The 19145-nt window shown below is 41.5% G+C and overlaps 1 protein-coding gene across 1 annotated transcript in view; it reads left to right on the top strand.

The window, feature by feature from the left end:
- The first annotated feature begins 7131 nt into the window (after nt 1-7131).
- The window catches only part of LOC109473810 (trafficking protein particle complex subunit 8-like), a 31167-nt gene continuing 19153 nt past the window's right edge, over nt 7132-19145 (top strand). Inside the window, exons 1-15 of the mRNA XM_019773882.1 lie at nt 7132-7551; nt 8731-8931; nt 9249-9338; nt 10796-10970; nt 13210-13378; nt 13909-14016; nt 14564-14619; nt 15190-15361; nt 15623-15738; nt 16270-16420; nt 16599-16699; nt 16863-16968; nt 17110-17241; nt 17696-17767; nt 18088-18240. Coding sequence (XP_019629441.1) covers nt 7395-7551; nt 8731-8931; nt 9249-9338; nt 10796-10970; nt 13210-13378; nt 13909-14016; nt 14564-14619; nt 15190-15361; nt 15623-15738; nt 16270-16420; nt 16599-16699; nt 16863-16968; nt 17110-17241; nt 17696-17767; nt 18088-18240 — 1959 coding nt within the window. The 5' untranslated portion in view covers nt 7132-7394. The remainder of the gene's footprint in view (nt 7552-8730; nt 8932-9248; nt 9339-10795; nt 10971-13209; nt 13379-13908; nt 14017-14563; nt 14620-15189; nt 15362-15622; nt 15739-16269; nt 16421-16598; nt 16700-16862; nt 16969-17109; nt 17242-17695; nt 17768-18087; nt 18241-19145) is intronic.

A 19145-nucleotide genomic window follows, 5' to 3' on the forward strand; every position in this document is an offset into this window, starting at 1 on the left:
ATTTCAGACTCTGACCCTACTTGTAACCTCCGGTAAGACAAACCGACCTTGTTTTGCTCCCAAAGATCGAAAGGGAAATGAGTGATTAGGCCACGGCGCGTCGTCAATACAGAGTGAAAGTCGAGTCGTTCTGAAGTCCAAAGCGATTCGGAAACTTTGGGAAGGGATGATTGGACCGAGTTACGTGAAGTCAAAACTTAGTATTGAATTGAACGTGCTCATGTACGTGCACATGTGCGTCTCTCTCTCTCTCTCTCTCTCTTCTCTCTCTCTCTCTCTCTCTCTCTCTCTCTCTCTCTCTCGTGTGTGTGTGTGTGTGTGTGTGTGTGTGTGTGTGTGTGTGTGTGTGTGTGTGTGTGTGTGTGTGTGTGTGCAAAAGCATATAGAAAATGCAATCCGTTTCTGAAGAAAAAGCCAACTTATTGCCAATCCTGATTCCTGGCAAGCAAACTAGTAGTCTAATAGTGTAGGAACTGGCACAGACCAAATATCCAGCCAAATAAATCATAAGAGGCAGCACCAACAACGTACTAAATGACCAAGCGTTCCAGTGGTACCTTTCTTAGAGCAAAGGTTGCATTTTTCATTGTACAAAAATGCATGAATAGACTAGCCTCAGCGCCCCTGTCGTCGTGTGAGATGTTTCTCGCACTCTCCGTATAATCATGGTACCGGTGAACTTTGGCGATGTACACGGTGTACCTGCGCCGTGTCCCCGCCATCCATCTCCCGCCCCGCCCGAGCCCCCCGCCTGACCCACCCGCTACGCCTTCACCGTCCCATGAAATTAACTTCGTCTCTACTTAATCAAGGAGGATGCGGGGCTGTAGTGTGGCGACTCGGAGGAAGCGCTGTAGTGTCGAGTGTCTGCGGCTCATCTTCAAGAAGAACTGCCTAGGCCTTATTTTCAAAGCAGAGGTTAATGGAGGAAGATCGTTACCTTTTAAATATGGCCCGTTTTTTTGTCGCTACCCCCACTTTGGAGGGCGAATTGAACCCTCTCTGACCAATGGATACTGCCTGGCCAATTTAATACTGTCTTTTTGCCACCCTAGGATCTGCTTGAAGATTAAGGGCTTAGGCCTCACGAAGAGCAAGCTACTGCTTTAGACAAGTCAATCAAAACGTACGCGTCTATCTTGATATTGGAAATTTGCACTTTGGACAAAACAGTTCTTTGGACCAAGTTCAAGATGAAAAGAGCAGCATAATGTGAACATTCAGCGTACGGAAGCGCTATCTACCTTAGACCTTGAAACTCTTGCGAAGCTTCCTGTCTCCGATGCCGTGAACACAGTGGCAGTGAGGTCCAGTCCAGTCTTCTGTTCAATAAAGTTCCAACAAGCCGATAAACGAACCGACTGACGTGGTTCCGACAAGGAACGATCTTCGTCATGGGAACGAAATTCTCCCACCATCGACGTGATAAAAAAAAGCTTTAAAAGAGATGAAAACGCCGGTCCGTGAGGAGTTCCACAGTTCCCATAACACTGGCCGCCGTGTGGTCCAACGGAAGCCGGTTTGTTTGATTTGAACTTCGCCGGATGTTTCCGGGGTGGCCATTGTGTGTTTGGTGCTTATAGCAGACTGCATATGTGATGAACGCTGCACGTGAACTGGTAGAACCATTTGTCAAGACGCCTTTAGTCTGTTTGACAGAACGGACTGCAGAATAGATTTTGATGGATGGAGTGTCCGAAACTGTTTTTTTCGTCTTTGAGTGAACATCTTGGGGGTTTAGTGTGGCTAAATTGTTCGCTGTAATCTTTATGAGCTAAATTCGTCTGTCATGTTGACAAGGTTGTTGTGTTGGTGATGTTATAGGTGTCCAAAGGCATCCAATATGCGATTTCAGGGCAGCAAAAGCTGGAAATATTCTGAACAAGGCAATCTTTGTGATCTTGACACGTACTGCTTCACAGTACAGTATCACATATAAATCATCATTTCATACTTCGGGCATTTAAAACTGCGGAAACAAGCCCCAAGATGAGTCCTTTATTTTCTGGGTGGTACCCTAACAATCAGCCCAGGGCTCTTCCATAACCATTTTCCGTCAGAATTTTTGCTCCATAAGGGTTTCCACTTAGTATGTAGATATAAATGACTAGAATATTGGCTTTGAAAAATCGGGTTTCCAAGCCCTAAAAACTGCACTGGATATGCAGGGAGAAATGTATGCGTCCAAAAAAGGCCGCGTCTTCCGCCTGTTCGTGTCGTGATGCCAGGCTTAAAACACTAGAGAACGCCACAAAGAACACATAGTTATCGATGTACCAACTTGTGGTACTCACGTATTTACGCATCCATCTTGTGCGCAGCTGACGCCCACAGCGCCGCAGTGCCTACCCGGGTAAGTAAAATCTACGGTAAATGCAGCTTTGCGGGCCCGAGATAACACCTACGCAGCCTCGCCAACACATAAGGCGGAGAGCATCTGTAGTCGAAACACAAGGGGCCAGTAAAGCCGCAATCAAGGCTCCATCAGCCCGGCTTGGTGAACCTCAAATGGGAAAATCTAGCCTGTGAATTGAATTCTGCTGAGGGCCTTTTTACATTGAGCCTGGGGTCAGGTTTATCGTTGTTGCCATGGTGCGATCGTGTTGGAGTGTAAGGCTGTTTCAAACCGTTCCCAGATCGCTTTTTAAAAGAGGTCGTACGTATCGATATAGAATCTGTTGTGCCGCCCTCATGTGGAGATGTATCAGGTCCCGGTAATTGATAGTACCCCGCGGTCGGTGATCACATCCACCCAAAGGAACAACGATAAGTCATTACTGAGCGATGTAATAGGTGTGCTTAGGACAGAGGAGGAACTCAATCACCGTCCGCCGTAAGAGGATTTGTGGCTGTCGGTTCGCTGTGATTCGAAGGGTAATAGTGAAGCGATAGCGGGGAAGATGGGCATGCACGGCACTTCACTCCAAATTGCAGGAAGAGTAATGTGTGTGTACATTGCTTTTGAATTGATCAAATACCTGGAATTTTAGCAGCAATTCTAATTAAGCAGCAATACACGCACGCACACACACACACGGACCGCACATGTGGAATGGTTACACGGCTTTTGTCGTTTAGTGTAGGCAGAGACAGTAATTTGATGGTGCGTTAAATTGATAAATCAATATATTTTGACGTCTGATGCATCCTAAGACAAATGGCCTTTGCGGCATACAAACATTTCTTCAACGCTTAATGTCCGAGGGGTACATCAAGGCAGGGAAAGGATCGTCAGAGCTCGTCCGTACCCTCTACACTTCTTGAAATTTAAAGATTCCTTGGAATTATAGACTCCTTGGTTAATCTTCTTCTCAGGATGACCTCAGAGTTATCAGTCCTCCATAATTTCCAAGCAGGCGAAGCGTTCGGCGTTAGTTTGTACACGATTTCTAGATCTTGTGGGAGGCGAACCACCAAAAAGATTGTGTGAGTCGACTCACATGCAATAAAGTGTGTATAAGATAGCCCCGACCACTTCATATCTGCTTTGATATTATTTCATGTGTAATACAGTTATTGCAATCAGGCGTTTCCCCCTGAGATGGCAACTGGCGAAGGATAACTCTTCTCTCTCTCTCTCTCTCTCTCTCCGGGGTCACTATCAAAATAGAGGCGGCTTCCTTTTGACATCGCCTTCAGTTACTGACACAGGAATGAATAGCACTTTTGAGAAATGCTACAGAAAAATAATCCGATGTGCGTCACGCTGTGCTGTGTTAGAGTATCCACATGATGATCGATGAGTAGTTGGAATCCTGTTTTAGTGAGATCTTCACAACGTGATCTCGGTAGTTTTGTCAACTATTTGGGCTTATAAGTGTTCCTGGGACTCTGCTACGGCGCGCCAGATGGCCTAACAACAGTACTGCCTCAGCGCCACGCCCTCTCCTTTCATGTGCAGAACGACGTAAGAAAACGTGGGGCGTTTACAAGGACATAAAGTGACCCTTCGCAGTTAATCTTCAAGATTATGAGTCAAAGGGGTGATGCCAGAGGCAGGCTGTTCGCTCATAGTGACGAATTCACCTGGAAGCTTAAAACTAGTCCAATAATATTTTCATTTTCTATTTCACGTTAACCGTTTGAATGCTGAAGGAGACAAAATGTAGATATCTTACGGTCTTCTGTGAAAAACGACAATGGTAACAGCAAATGTAGAAATGATACAACGATGTACTGATCTGAGTACTAGTATATCTATATCTATTTACTTTTATCAAGGGAAGATGAGCTAGGCCAAGCCACTGGTCTGTTTACTTGAATATAAGGAAAGGGACATGGAATACAACAAAAACAATACACCGCTCCACCAACGTTAACGATCGGCCCACAAGTCGCTGTTCCCATAAGACAAGTGTCTGTTGGGTGTCGTTCGTTTCGTTCGATACAACGTCACGTTTTGTTTTATGGCTCGTTATTTAACTTATTTAGAACAGGTGTCATCTCACCAGTAGCGTAGTCGACATACCTGTAGCATTAAATGGAGCGTGGCCAGTATTTCATTATACGGCAGTTGTATGTCTTTTTTTCGAAGCCGCAGAGGATACTCGTCCAGTTTTATTCCCTGTAATAGCTTTTTCTGGCGGAATATAGGTCACAGCCCTTCCAGAGGAAAAAAAATGACCTACTTGTCCACGGGCCTGTGGGAAACAGATGATAAGCATTAAACGCGCAAATGCTTTCCTACCAATATCCCTAAAGAAGGTCGCAAAGAAAAGACATACCATTTGCTACATATACACCTGTCCACCATTGCTTATAACTTAATCACCAACACAGAATAAATGAGTGGTAGTAGGTAATAAAAAGCTGTTTATAAAAGACTCAAAGATCATGTTATGCCAACCCGGCGGCCTCTTATTTAACATAAAGCTACACGGAAGCTCTAAGGTCTCTACCTTTCACATTTTGAAATGCATTGCGGATGAGCAAAAGACAGTACTCAACAGGAAAGGAGTTGCAGACCTTCGGACGGACTTGTAAAAATGTAATGATTCAGAGGTGACTGTTGAAGTGTAGCAATAACATAACGCATCGCTGTCTTGCACGAAAAAACTATTAACCTTTAGAAGAAGATCTGGAAATTACTTCAGAGCGACGGTTCCAAGACGCAACAGTGCTTGCCTTTGCTCTGGATCAATGGGCGCTGCCGTGGTTGAGAAATGACGCCATTAAAACTTAACGAGACATGAAATGTCATGGGGAATTCAAGAACATGGGTTGTAGGAGAACCCGGTTCTCGGTGTAGGAGTGTGCGCCTTACAGCCAAGGAAATTACTGTAATATTTGGTAGCAGCGTTGCAGTAAGTGTGGAGAAGGAAAAAAATGAACGATTATGGAACAAGCAGAGAGAATAGATAATGAAAGAGGGAATGGAAGAGAAGGAATCAGCTGAAGTTCTTGAAGTGACCCGGGGAAAGCAGGCGCGCGCACGCCAGCACACCGTGATGACGACAAGATGTGAACGTTAGCAAGCTTGCAAGAAAAATGCATGCAAAATGCAAACGATAATCTAGAAGATTTCTAACGTGAAATGTCAGTAGTGGCCGCGGGCATTCACCATTACTCGCTTGGTTCCACCTGCGCGCTTTCTGTTATCGATTTCGGACTTCCCCCACCTTTGGTTGTTTTAAAGGTGTGGGTGTAACGTGAACATACCCGGCTGCCGGGATACTACATACAGGTGTGATGAACGGCACTACGTACAAGACGTGTCAATGAATATAGAAGTCACAAGTTGGAGGCTACGGCATCAAGGTAGCAATATATGTATATTGCAGTCGGTTTTTATACAAAGATTTCAATTAACATTGTCCCTCTAGTCTCTACAGCTTTCACTTATCATTATATCAGTGATTCAGTTCGCAATAATCTAAACATCACGTTCTTGGTAAATACTACAAGTCAGACTTTCACTTCTGATCGATGTTTATGCCATATTGTTATAAATAAATCATTGAATCAACGTGAGCTGAGAAGCGTTGTGTAGAGCAATGACCGTGAGTACTAGTAATAAAACACACAGAGCTTCTACCTGACCCAGATTCTCAGTTCAGAGAAAGGTGTTCACGTTCGATATTAGCATGAAAGGTTGTTGAAAAAAAGCTGTTTTCTTACCTTGGTAGAGCGTTATGTTCAGCACTTGTTTTGCCGAAGCTGCGGTGAGTGCTACAGTACAATACGGCTGTGTAGCGAGGATGTGGGCGCGTGGGTGATTACGGTGTGTGGAGCCGGGAGCCACACCAGCGCGCTCAGTCTGTCAGCGATGAAGGATCGCACCGCCCGAATGTGTGCAGTTGGGCCAATGCTGGATGGGGCATACCATTTGTACCGGTGTCGTGAGGGGTGTTTCCAAAGCTTAGCAGAAACTTTAGTAACAAAACCTCCGCGCGTGTGTCAGGGTATTTATCCAAGGAAGTGATGGAGTAATCAGAAGTGATACATTTAACAGACACTTCGAGTTAAAGTAACAGCATCGACAAAATTAAGTCTAGTACTATAGTGCAAATAACGTAAAAATGCACACTTAAACTAGCATTATATATTACAGGGGAATGTTCGCAATAAGCTATGGTATTCTTCTCTTCTGAGTGCTATCTGAATTCGAACTTGGCGTTAATTATAACTATCGCACCCTCAATGATTGGATACTTGAGCTATATGATTCTTGAAGATCTCGTTCAAGTGGAAACTACTGACGGCAAAACACCTAGACGTACAGTTCAATTACCAGAGCTCACGTCAATGGGGGTATTATCGGTACTTTTGACGCAGGTGGCACGGGGATGTGTACGTGCGCGCAATGCGGAATGATCTTCAATCCCCCTGGAGAAGTCCTTACGTTCGCAAAAGTATCAGAACCGAACACGACTCTCGAAATCTGTTACGTTGCGTAGGAAACGCGGCTTGATATTTTGACCGGCACAATGAAATTAATTTTCATGTAAAAACAGGAAGAATGTGTAGCGAAGAGATTATCCGTTATTGAAGATGGAAAATGTAGGATAGATGATCATGACAATAACGCTACGTCTACATGTATGACAGGTGTCACCAGAGGGCGCTTTACTGAAGCTGAGGGTCAAAGGTTAACGTGACGGAACACTTTCGCTGGTATTTTGGGGCATCTATTGCTAAAATACTTAAATATATTATATTTTGAAAAACAAAACGTCAAATTTTGCCGTGCATTGTGACATTTTTATGGCCTTTTTCGTGTTTCTTTCTGTGACGGGGCGTGAACATCCCATAATAGTCTTCTTCCAACATGGCGGACATCGGTGCAAAATTGGCCCAATTTTCAAGAATGACCTGTCTTCGTGGCGAATTATCGCATGTTTGAAGCGCTCTGAACAGATTTTAACGCAGAAAGATAAGTTCAGAAGCATCCGGCAATGGCTAAGTGTTCTCAGACAGCTCGGGAGTTCATACAGAACGCCTTCGGGCCGGCCGTAGCGGTGCAATGTAGCCCGGATGCTGAACAGGTTTGCCAAAAGAACAACCTGTCGTTTGTGGAAATGGTCAGACCTTTCTGCAAACTAACCACGGAAGGTATGTCTACCCTTGTCTTAACAGAATGTCACTCATTTAATTCCAGGATCAAAAAGTTCAACATCTCATTTTTATTGACAAGCTTACTGATAGTTCACATGATCGTGTCACACCCTGCTGAGGTCAGGTCAGTTCTTATCGATTGGAAAAATAGTATGGACATTCCAGACCTTGACCTGATATCAATGTGATTCCTCCCGGAGAAGTTATTACCTTCGTTGGGTTGCAATTGTTTGTTGATGTCGTTTAAGCACTTTCTATTTGGGGGGTGAGGGATAAAATTTATTAATGCCAACGTAATGTGCAATAGATGAAAATCATAAAAATCATGCACTAAACGATTCACCACTGAATAGTGTTATTGTGCGTCATTATGATTTGATTACAGAAAAAATGTGTATCAATACAAGTCTCCTGTATTCCAATGATTTATTTTGACAAACATACATTCAACATCATGCATCATGTACACTCTCATTTTACATTCTGTAATAATGGGGTGTGGCAGTGATGACATTGATGCATATATACTTTCATTTACTAATACCTGACTATTTTCAAGTATTTCCTTACCTAAAAACTGTTTTCTGATTAATGTTTGACCTTCTGAAGGCATAAATGTTTGTTTCATTTACTAGTACCCTCCACCCACTGACCAATGATATTTCATCCCCCGTACTTGTTATGATTGGTGTCACATCAATCATAAAAAATGAGAATAGAACTTACATTAATGTTGCAATTGGTCTTGCGACTAATCATGTAATGATGACAGGACCTGACATTCACTGTAATACATATGAGCACCTGGCAGTATGACTGCTACATATACTAGTAGAGGAATCAAAACTATGTTTACCACAGGAAAACACATTGTTTTTGCTCTGTTTCCTCTTCTTCTTCTCCAAACCAATAAGGTCATAGATCAATGACCTGAACCATAAGACTGTCGTTGATGTAACCCAACTAGTGTTGGGTTACATCATGTTGCAATTTTATAGCAGGAGGATGTAGACTTCTGTCTGACCAAATGTATGAATGTGTTAAGAATTAACAGAGCGTACCATATGCAATTGTAAACATTAGAGTATAATGTTTATTCTTTGCAAATGTTACCTTTGTAGTTTATTTTAACCTAGAAGTTCTGTTGACTCATTGATTTCTATCCTTCCCTTCTAGCCCATGTTCGAGACCCGACCAATCAGGTCCATGTCATCCATAACCTGCGCATCATCATGAGTGAGATGGGCAGTCAGCAGCCTGTGCCGGCCATGGCCAGGAAAATGCTGAACGACGCGGTGTCCAACACCCAGCCTCAGACTGTGGAGGGCAGCAGGGCAGACTTCATCACTGTGGGAGAATATAACCTGCAACTCAACAGTAGGATATTGTTGATATCATTTATTAAGTTTCCAGTAACTGTTGATATCAGGTTATGATCCTATAGAGGTAGGACTATTGTTAACTGTCATTGTCAAGGTCACACTATGAACCTGTATGACTAAAAATTGTTTCTATGGTCTTTATTGTCTCCTGGTTTTGTTGTTACGTATGTGCGTCACTTATTTTGTATGTTGTGCCATGTTTTTCTTTTGTTAGTTTGAAAATCAATAAAAAGAAAGAACTTTACAAAAAACAGTAAGATGTCATTGTGTAGTCAACATATTGCTACATTGCAATGTCTCTTTTGTCTCCAGGCTCCACCCCCTGGTTTGAAGCCTACAGAGATACTTTCCTCCAGGTGTTGCCATTGTCTGACCACGAGTACCTGAGACATCTGGTAGCCTGTATCCTTTTCTGGAGTACTTGTTCTAAGAATGATGATAGCATACTAGGAGACCAGAATTGGACAGTGCATAATCACCTGATGAAGGGGTATTCTAAAGTAATGGTTAAAACTTATGCTTCCACAAGAGCCCTATACTGAAAGTTATGATCTGGCCAGAAAAGTTAGAATCACTGAAGAGGAATTGGAACACTAATGTCTTATAACCCCAAATTATACTGTCTTTTGTCTACAGAACAGCTTTTACTCTATAAATGGTTGGCTGAAATCCATATAGGAAAGAAGCTATGAAGTTATTTCTTTTTGGATATAGACATAGTACAACTTAGAACAGAATTCCAATTTATTGAAAAAAAAAGTGCTGGTCCTAGCATTATTATTGCCTATATGCCATGTTCTGCATAAGTACCCAATAATGACATACTGACTGGATTGGTTACAGCCATGTTAGATGTGTAGATCCTGTTAGGGACATTGTCGTGATTTCATGACTACGCATCCGACTTTCCAGTTCATTACCTAAAGGCCAACCTTCTGTGTAATGGTCTTAGACTTCAGAACTTGAGACAAATGGACAAACACTTGGATGGTGCCAGGTTGTCTGGCAAGTTTTGTGACTCAGAAATGGATTAGTACTGCTTCTCAAGTCCAAGTGTATTGCAAATAGGTTTCGCCCTTGAGCTTAGCTTGATGGATGCACTGTGACAATATTGATTTACCAGTTTCACTGTAATATCTGTATCTCAGGAAAGGCAGATATGCCGGTCTTTTCAGTGTTTCAGTTCATGTTTTGTTTCAGCTGGTCTCCATGAGGATTACGGAGGAATCACAAGTTAGTAACACTGACACAAGAGAATTATGTCTTTCCCTGCTCACATATACAGTACAAATGAACAATACTGTCAGTGCTTTAAGTTCATTTTAAGTTTGCACACTACATTGTTCATGCATGGTGTTTTTGCTCTTGGTGATGTAAGGGGGAGACGAAATGTTCATGTTGTGATGATTTCACAGAGAAGAGGTCCCTGGGTAGCATGCGTAGTTCAGTGACAGTGGTTAATGGCCCTGCCTCTGGACTTAGAGGTTTGGAGTTCGAATCCCAGCCATTGTCACTCTTCGGTTGCAGTGTTGCAGTCCTTAGGCTGTGGTCCTATGTTCATTGTGCTTGTGGAAAAGAGCTACATGTAGGGGAATTTCCCCGGTACAATGAACCTGTAAATACTGTACATAGCATCTACCTTCTAAGTTATGACCAGTGGGAGATTAGCTCTTGAGTGAGCTAAAGCTGGATCAAAATCACTTTCCTTTCCTTTCATTTTCTTGGGAAAACCATGAACTCAAAACCACCACAAATACTACACGATTTAAAGACGGTATATAGCATAGAGAATTGGCAAGTAGAATAGTGCACAGAAATCAAGAAGCATATATATAGTACCCTTAACTCGGGGACCCCAGGTGTTTGTGTGGTGTCCTCCAAGCACACGGACCCTATGGCAGAGTTCACCAGACTGAGTCAGCAGCAGCATGAACTACAGCACACGTCTCAGGCCAAGTACCCCAAGTGGTTCACTCCCAACACATACAAGTACTACGTACTGCTCCATGATGTAGCAGAGGGAGATGATAGCAGGTGGGTTGTTTTAAACACAAGCTCTCTATTCATTACTGTCATTGAGTGTTCTAACTATTCGGCAAAGCTTCTAGCATGTAATCATTGTACTTTGGGGACAGGCATTTTTGTTCACATTATAGTAATTTAGTAGAATTGAAGTCCTCACACATGATAATACTAATCATCCTGTTTTAGACATAAGATTAAGACAAATTGATTGTAACTTGCAGAAGCAAATACATGTACGGGTAACATCATATTATGAATATGATTTCCAACTAAAGAATATACTTACCCACTGTACAGCACCAGTCTTTGCCCTGCATTCAACTCAAGCTACGTTTGTAGTTGATACTATAATAATACTAGTTTCACTGTACAGAAAAAGTTTGAACTCAAGATTGCCATTATTTGCTATGCCAACGAGATATGCTGTAGAATTCCTAACAAAAGGGGAACCAATTTTATCACCAGAAATGAACCAAAACTGTTGCTAATAGTCTATGCGGGGAAATCTCTGAACGCTATTTGTAGTATCCGATGCATATCCCTTTGCACAAATTACAAATGTAGCTCATACTCCTGGGGTTGAAGGGTAAAAAAGAAAATCACACTGAATAACAGGCTAAATGAAAAGCCTAGGCCCTCTGTTATTAGATCTATATACCCATCCAGAAGTATATAGCTGCCCTATTCATTCCTGCAAATTAGCTGACAGTTAGGAAGAAGCCAGGAAACTGGCTTAATCTACCTTATTGGTAAGAATGGCGACCTGATAGTCACCTTGACTATATCATTGGATAATTCTTCAATTCCACTTGGTAATGACTGTATGTAATGGGATTGAGTTGATACCATTATGGAGGATGGAGGGATGGGTTTGGAATACAAATTAAGATACCGAAGGAGATTGTTTTCAAGAAAGAGGAAAACTCAGCTTAGGTCTGTGCTTAAGTATGATCAAGGTTCATATACACTGTATCATAATTTAAGTTTTACGCCAAGCCATGCCTGTGTCTGAAATTTTTTGTCCCTAAAATTTAAGACGAAAAATAACCATGGCAACGGGAAAATGTTTCTGGACTATACAAATTTATCTTGTAAAGTGCCTTATCCGTCATTGCATCAATTCCAATAAAACCCTTTTAAACTTGACTAAGTCCTTGAGTGCTGATAGCACTTAAAAACATTGTTACTTTTGTTTCTTCCTGCGAGTAATTATTCATGATATGCTTGAGTGCAAACCTGTAACGATACCCCTTTAGAACCTGAAAGTTGCAGTTACTGCTGACGTGCCCGTAAGGACGTATTTCATGGGATTTTCCCCGCAAAGGTTGGCCTTCATGGCTATCATAAGTTACAGCCATTGTAGCACGGTGGTGAACGTTATAGGCACTTTGTCACTTTTTATCCCACTGCTCATTCTTATCCATTAGAAAGTCAGGAGGTCCTGCAGAAGTAGAGGTGTAAAAATCAGTTCTGGCATCTCTTTTCATACCACCTTGATATTTATTGGCAATGTTGGCCACACTTAAAAGAGTGGTGGTAATTGCTTTGGAAGGCAAGATTGTGTTTCATGTGGATGTTGTGCATAGTATGTGGCATTTTTAAGACACAGTTTTGAAGGGATATTGAGCAAAATCCAGTACAGCACAGAATGAACCACAGTGGGAATGGATTATTATTACTCCATTAACACGCCTGACAGCAAATGTTTCTACATTTTCTTCTGTAAAGCATCTTAGATACCAATTGACACAGCCGAGGATTATCTGTGCTATTATCATGCTGTGTTCAGGACATGACTTATTGGATTTACACAGCTTGAGACTGCGTTATCTGAAACTAATAAGCAATTTCTTTGCTTATAAAATGAAGTCATATCTGTGAGATAGATCATTCTGTTAGTCAAGTTTGTTCAACCATGATCACTCAAACAGTTTCTCAGCATGTTCCAAAATATGTGCAAAGTAAGTTGTTTTTAGCAGTTATGTGCCAATACTTGGCTTAGACTAGAGTTAGAGTCACTCTGGATCACACAGCTGCAGCTAAGTGTTCTAACAGACAACACAACATTGTGCACGTGAGACTTGGTACATGTACATGTGCTTCAGCTTTTTAGATGTATTTACACAGTTGTTTTTAGCAGTTACGTGCCAATACTTGGCTTAGACTACAGTTAGAGTCACCTTGGATCACACAGCTAAGTGTTCTAACAGACAACATAACATTGTGAGACTTGGTACATGTGTTACAGAGCGGAAGAGATCTTCAAAGGCATGAAGTCAAGTTATGGCCAAAATGGCTGCCACTTACTCAAGGTCAACTCGCGACCTCTAACCTCCGCCAAGGAAAACAGCGCCGGTGGTCCGGAGACAATGACAGGAAACTTGCCGGACCCCTGGAGTCAGTTCCTGAATAAAAAGGTACAGGTCAAGTTCTTAAACATTTCTGGATAAGTAGACTTTAAATCATGTAGTTTAACCAATAGAAACATTCATGTGATTTCACATTGGCTAGCCCCCTTTCATTCAAAGTTACATTGTACTTCATGCAGTTACTATTGAGTTGAATGTGTTTCTGTGTGCTATGCAATACATTTTTAGGTTAGAAATTTGTAGTAGCAGCCCCAGTTTGCTTGTAATAGGTTATTTCAAAGAGAAACATGTTGTAATTTCTGTGATGTCCGATCAACCATGGCTTATAAGTATCGGGAACGTAATTATTGCATGAGGATTGCTTTAGGACCTTTAAAGTGAAATCTGAAAACTGAAACTGAAAGTCAAAGCACCCACCATGCCTGAGGTGCAATAGCTAAAACCTGTCAGTACATAACCCTGCTAACAGTACAGCTTTGGCCTTCAAATGTGAAGTACAGAATGTGATCTAGTACATTCGGGCTCTAAAGTTCCAAGTTCCATCATGCGGCTTATTCATGCCTTATTTTTGCCCACAGGATGTGGAACATGATTCCCCGGACAGTGGACAGAGTGGACACTCCACAGAAAACACAGACACCTTTCCCGACAAGGTGGCAGAGTCCGAACCTGACCAAGGTGTCACCGTCACTCCTCCGCCAGAAACAAACTCTGTGCACGATCCACCAGCAGGTGGGACTTCTGACATGTAATGTACAGTCAGGGCTCAAAATACTGGGTGTATATACACCTTAGTGCAGGTAAAATGGGGGCCTGTGAAGGTATTTCTGTTGTCTATCTGCACCTAACCTGCACTGGTCCATGGCCATGTACTGGGCTTATATACAAATGTATGTGTTTGTGGATCTTATATGCTGCATTAACTTTTACCGGTACCACCTATGTAGTATAAAAGAAATAATGACAATGGTTTCTGAACAGTTTTTAGTATGTCTGGTATAGGTAATTTTCACCAGTACAGGTATGCAAAAAAAAGTGTTTTGAGATATTTATGAGATGCTATATAGCCCTTTGCTGGAAAAAATATTGTAAAGAAAGGCTTACCAAAATTGGACACCAGTACCAGTTGGCAGTTGCACTACCAGATATTATGCAATTGATGTATATATAAGATACCTGTTTTACTAAATTCCCACAGAAGCTAGTTCAGAAGAGGATCAGAAGGAGCCTGAGGCTGAGGTGATCTCCCATCCCCTGGAGCAGAGTGATGACGAGCCTGACCTCAGCAGGTCAAGGGTGGAGACAGAGGACTCCTACAATGCAAACAGGTCAGATGTTGGGTAATAGTGCTAGAGCTAGCTAATTTACAATGCTGATGGGGGGTCTCTTCAAAGAGAGGTGTATTATAATGTAAGAATTGTTAGAGAGAAGAAATAGTAATGGAATGAAAAAAAGATTGCGAGAGAAAAAATACCTTGATCAAAGACATAAAAAAAATTTAAAGGGGTACCGCCCATAAGTATATATTACTTATAGCTACCGTGGTAGAACCAGCCTACGATATAAAACTAGCAAATGTTTGCTATCAGCGACATCACACTTTTGCCTCACAGATATGCTTTAGCATAGGATTGATCCAGCTTACTACATTAAAAGAATGATCAGAAAATTGACTTTGACAAAAATCCAGTTTTGCTGCCCTGAAATTGCATTTGATGCCTTTAATTTTCCTGTGCTGCTGAGTAGTAAATCAGTTTGATGCACTTCTGAGGGGATCTGCTAGAGGGCACTGTTCTTCTGCTAATGCCATCCTCATGTAGCATGGTTACTCATATCCCCTGCTGTTGTGTGGTTTACAGCACGGACACCATGAACCAGCTGAATGAGGCAGCCAGACGGAAGGGTAACGTCCCCCATGGACTGTACCTGACCCTGAGCGACCATGACAGACTGAGGATATTTGCACATGAGTTTGCAGTTCGAGGCCTGCTGCCACACATAGAGAGAACTATCAGGACACTGAATGAACAAGTAAGTGCCTGTTTTAGAGTACCTACATGAAATACTTACAAGAAATATTTAGAGTCTTTGTAATTCTTTTTTTTGTCTCATGGATCATGGAAATGTGCTGATTACATGTAGCGTAATCTATTTTATGTATGGTTTTCTCAACTCAGCAAGGTTTTGTTCCAACATTTTAACCACACTCTTCGGTGAATGTCACACCAAACAAGGTATGGATGAAGGAAAGTACAGATCTGTGATTGAAACTTAAACTTTTTGTTTCCATAGCTTGCGTCCAGAAAGGGCCTGCACAGGTCATTCTTCAGCGCTACCAAGAAGTGGTTTGGTGGGAACAAGCAGGCAGAGAAGGGCTCTGGTGTACAGAGCAACAACGGTGGAGGGATGTAAGTGCTCATTTGTAAAACTAAAAGATTTTAATGTTCGGTAGTTCTTGGGTCAGTGGTAAAATTTTACAGCTAAATGAAGGATAAGTAGGCTGGAAGTTAGTGGTCTTACATTGCATACTTCAAACTATTAATTTACGGGGCTTGAAATACTGGGTGCACATGCAACCTAGTGCAAGTAAAATATTGGGGCTGTGCAGGTATTTCTGATGTTTACCTGCACCTAACCTGGACTGGTCCATGACATTGCACTAGGCTTATATACATACATGTAACCCTGCATGACATATAGGTGTATGTTGTTTTTATTTGTTGTATTAATTGTTACCACCTATGAGGTGTAAAAGAAATAATGGTAATGGCTACAAATGTAACAGTTTCTGAACAGTTTTTTTTAATCCACACTTCCTAAATTCTCAGTGGTGTAGGTAAACTTTGTCTGGTACAGGTAATTTTCAGTGTTACCTGCACTATAGTATGATGCAGAAAAAAGTATTTCGAGCCTTGATTCTAGTTTCCCTGTGTGTTCAGCTACTCGGAGGCCTCAGCAGAGGTGCAGCTGCGTAAGCTGGGTGACCTGTGTTTCCTGGTACAGATGTACGACCTGGCCTACACCTCCTACCACACTGCCAAGAGGGATTACACCAACGACCATGCCTGGATGCATGCAGCCGGCAGTCTGGTCAGTTATCATCACAAAGCTACTACCATAGGCTACATGACTGATAAAAGTTGGAGATAGAGATGTATATCAAAAGTTAAAATAATCATTTTCCATATGTAGGTGTGACACTTGTAGTTTTTTATTTCTGATTCTGGGTGATACTTGCATCTTACATACATGATGTTGACTGTTACAGGAGATGGCAGCCCTATCAGTGTTCATGCAGGGATCCCCACAGAGACAGTATCCCTCCCACTACATGGACTCTGCCATACAGATGTATAACCAGACATGCAAGTAAGTGCAAAACAAGTCATATTTGCATAATTATCTTTCCTACATTTTCAAATTGTTTTAGAAATGGCCAAATTTCAAAACCAACATTTCACTTTGATTTTAGATCTCTATATTGGTATATTGTATCCTTCAATGATGATTATCATTATAAATGTACCTCCAGAAATCCCCAGTTTGCCACCAGAACCACCCTGCTAAGCACAGAGATCCTGAAAAGCATGAGTCTGTTTGGAGATGCTGCCATGCAGTTCATCAAGATGACCAGTGAGGTAGGGGGCATCTCTGCAACACGAGTAGTCTGAATTTTTCTGCATTCTTTTAACATGTTGTACTGAATATCAAGAACGCATTTTGCTACTACAAAGTATATTTTGCAACTTTAATGATTCTTTCTAAAATGTTTCCTGCAGGATTCTGACTTGAGAAGTGCCCTGTTGTTAGAGCAGGCTGCCCATTGTTTCACCTCCATGAAGATGCCCATGGTCAGGAAATATGCCTTCCACATGATCCTGGCAGGACACAGGTTCAGTAAGGCAGGACAGGTACGGGCATTCTACTACACTGTTCTGTCCCTGTCCTTGGTGCTGAATAACATTCTACTACATTGTCTTGTGCTATTCCTGCCCTTCTTACTGAAGAACATTTTATTTCTACTACATCGTCCTGTGCTATCCCTGCCCTTGGTACTGAATAATGTTCTAGTTTTACTACATTGTCTTGTCCCATCCCTGCCCTTGGTGCTGAATAACATTCTACTACATTGTCTTGTGCTATCCCTGTCCTTGGTACTGAAGAAGATTTGACTACATTGTCTTGTCCTATCCCTGTCTTGGGGCTGAATAACATTTTGCTGTATTCTGCCTTCCCTGTCCTTGGTGCTGAAATGCAATCACCTTACACAAATGTTGTTATTACTGCTTCCATATTGCCAAAAATCAAAATGTACAATTTTATAATTTCCTCAACATACATTGTTCTGAAATCTTCCTGTTACAGAGAAAACATGCCCTGAGATCCTACTCTCAAGCAATGCAGATCTACAAGGGGAAGAGTTGGACCCTAGCCGAGGTAGGTTGCACTTTTGTATGCTTAATTTGTGTGTCCTTATTGCTGGACAATCTATTTTCCTTTGAACGAATTCTTGTCATTAAGAGCATTTTGCTGACATTTTGTGCAAGAAGAAAGACTTTTTTATGCAACCTGAAGATTTATTCAGCTGATGTTTTGGTGACCGTCTGTCACCTTCCTCAGGGCAATTCGGACTGGTCAGAATAAACCTCCTGGTTGTAAAAAGAGTCTCTGTATTCAGTGACTTACCAACCTGATGAAACTATTCACAGATTTTGGGAAAGAAGTTGTAATAATTTCCTATTTTGTGGGTTTTGAAGGACCACATCAACTTCACCATCGGTCGTCAGTCCTTCAACCTGAAGCAGCTGGAGAACGCTGTGTCTGCCTTCAGACATCTGCTCATCAACGAGAGCAAACAGACACCCACCCAGCAGACTGCCTTTCTCAGAGAGTATCTATTTGTCTTTAAGGTAGGGACTGAAAATAAACATCTTCTGCATTTATATTAAGATGTTATACAATGTGCAACTGTAACTTGCAGAAACTTGTAAGTAGTCATATATTGAAAGGTTTTAATAATCATTGTACTTATAATGTTGATGTTTGTCTTTTGGTCAATGCAATTTAAACTGATGACAAAATATTAATATTGGCTGTGTTCAGAATAGGTAGGAATGGTTTAAACTAAATTAAGATATGGCATTTTTGTTGTGCATATCTGTAATTTCAACTTGCTGAAATACAATGTAACTGTACATGTAAGGTACTTATGAAATGTCCTTTCCTAAAATAAAGCACTGCCGAAAAGGATATAACATTTTGACCTGCAAAACGAACTACAGGCTGATATGAACTGTGACAGTTGGAGAAAAAAAGTAGTTTGGTAGAATTTAAAATTGCAGTCAGCAAGCCTATAAATCTGTATGAAAAATATAAAATTGCTTGACTTCCTCAAATAAGAATGTCCTCTGCACCCTTCACCTACACAGTAGTATTGGTGTAGAACTATAGATAAAGAAGAGAAGAGAAGTCTGTAATGGATGTTAAACTCTGATTGGTGACATATTTCTAGGCCATCACCAGGACCTCAAATGGTGGAATGGCAGAGGATGGGACAGATGATGAAGAAGTGAGGAGATCTTTTGATGAAAGTTCAAGTTGAAGTAGCCAAGTAGGAGGATAGAACAGTGCACATAAATAAAACAGCACCTGACAAATCATTCAAGAATGAAAGTTGCAATTACTGTTTATATGCACCTTGAAATCTAATAAAAAATACTGCAAGATAAACAAAAATTCAGATCAGAAAAATCATCCAAACATTTTGCCAGCTTTTCATAACGCCCCATCATTATTGATTTAAAGGCTTCCCCAC

The sequence above is a fragment of the Branchiostoma belcheri genome, unplaced genomic scaffold, assembly GCF_001625305.1.
Source record: "Branchiostoma belcheri isolate BF01 breed outbred unplaced genomic scaffold, Haploidv18h27 scaffold3, whole genome shotgun sequence".
In the NCBI taxonomy this organism is placed as follows: domain Eukaryota; kingdom Metazoa; phylum Chordata; class Leptocardii; order Amphioxiformes; family Branchiostomatidae; genus Branchiostoma; species Branchiostoma belcheri.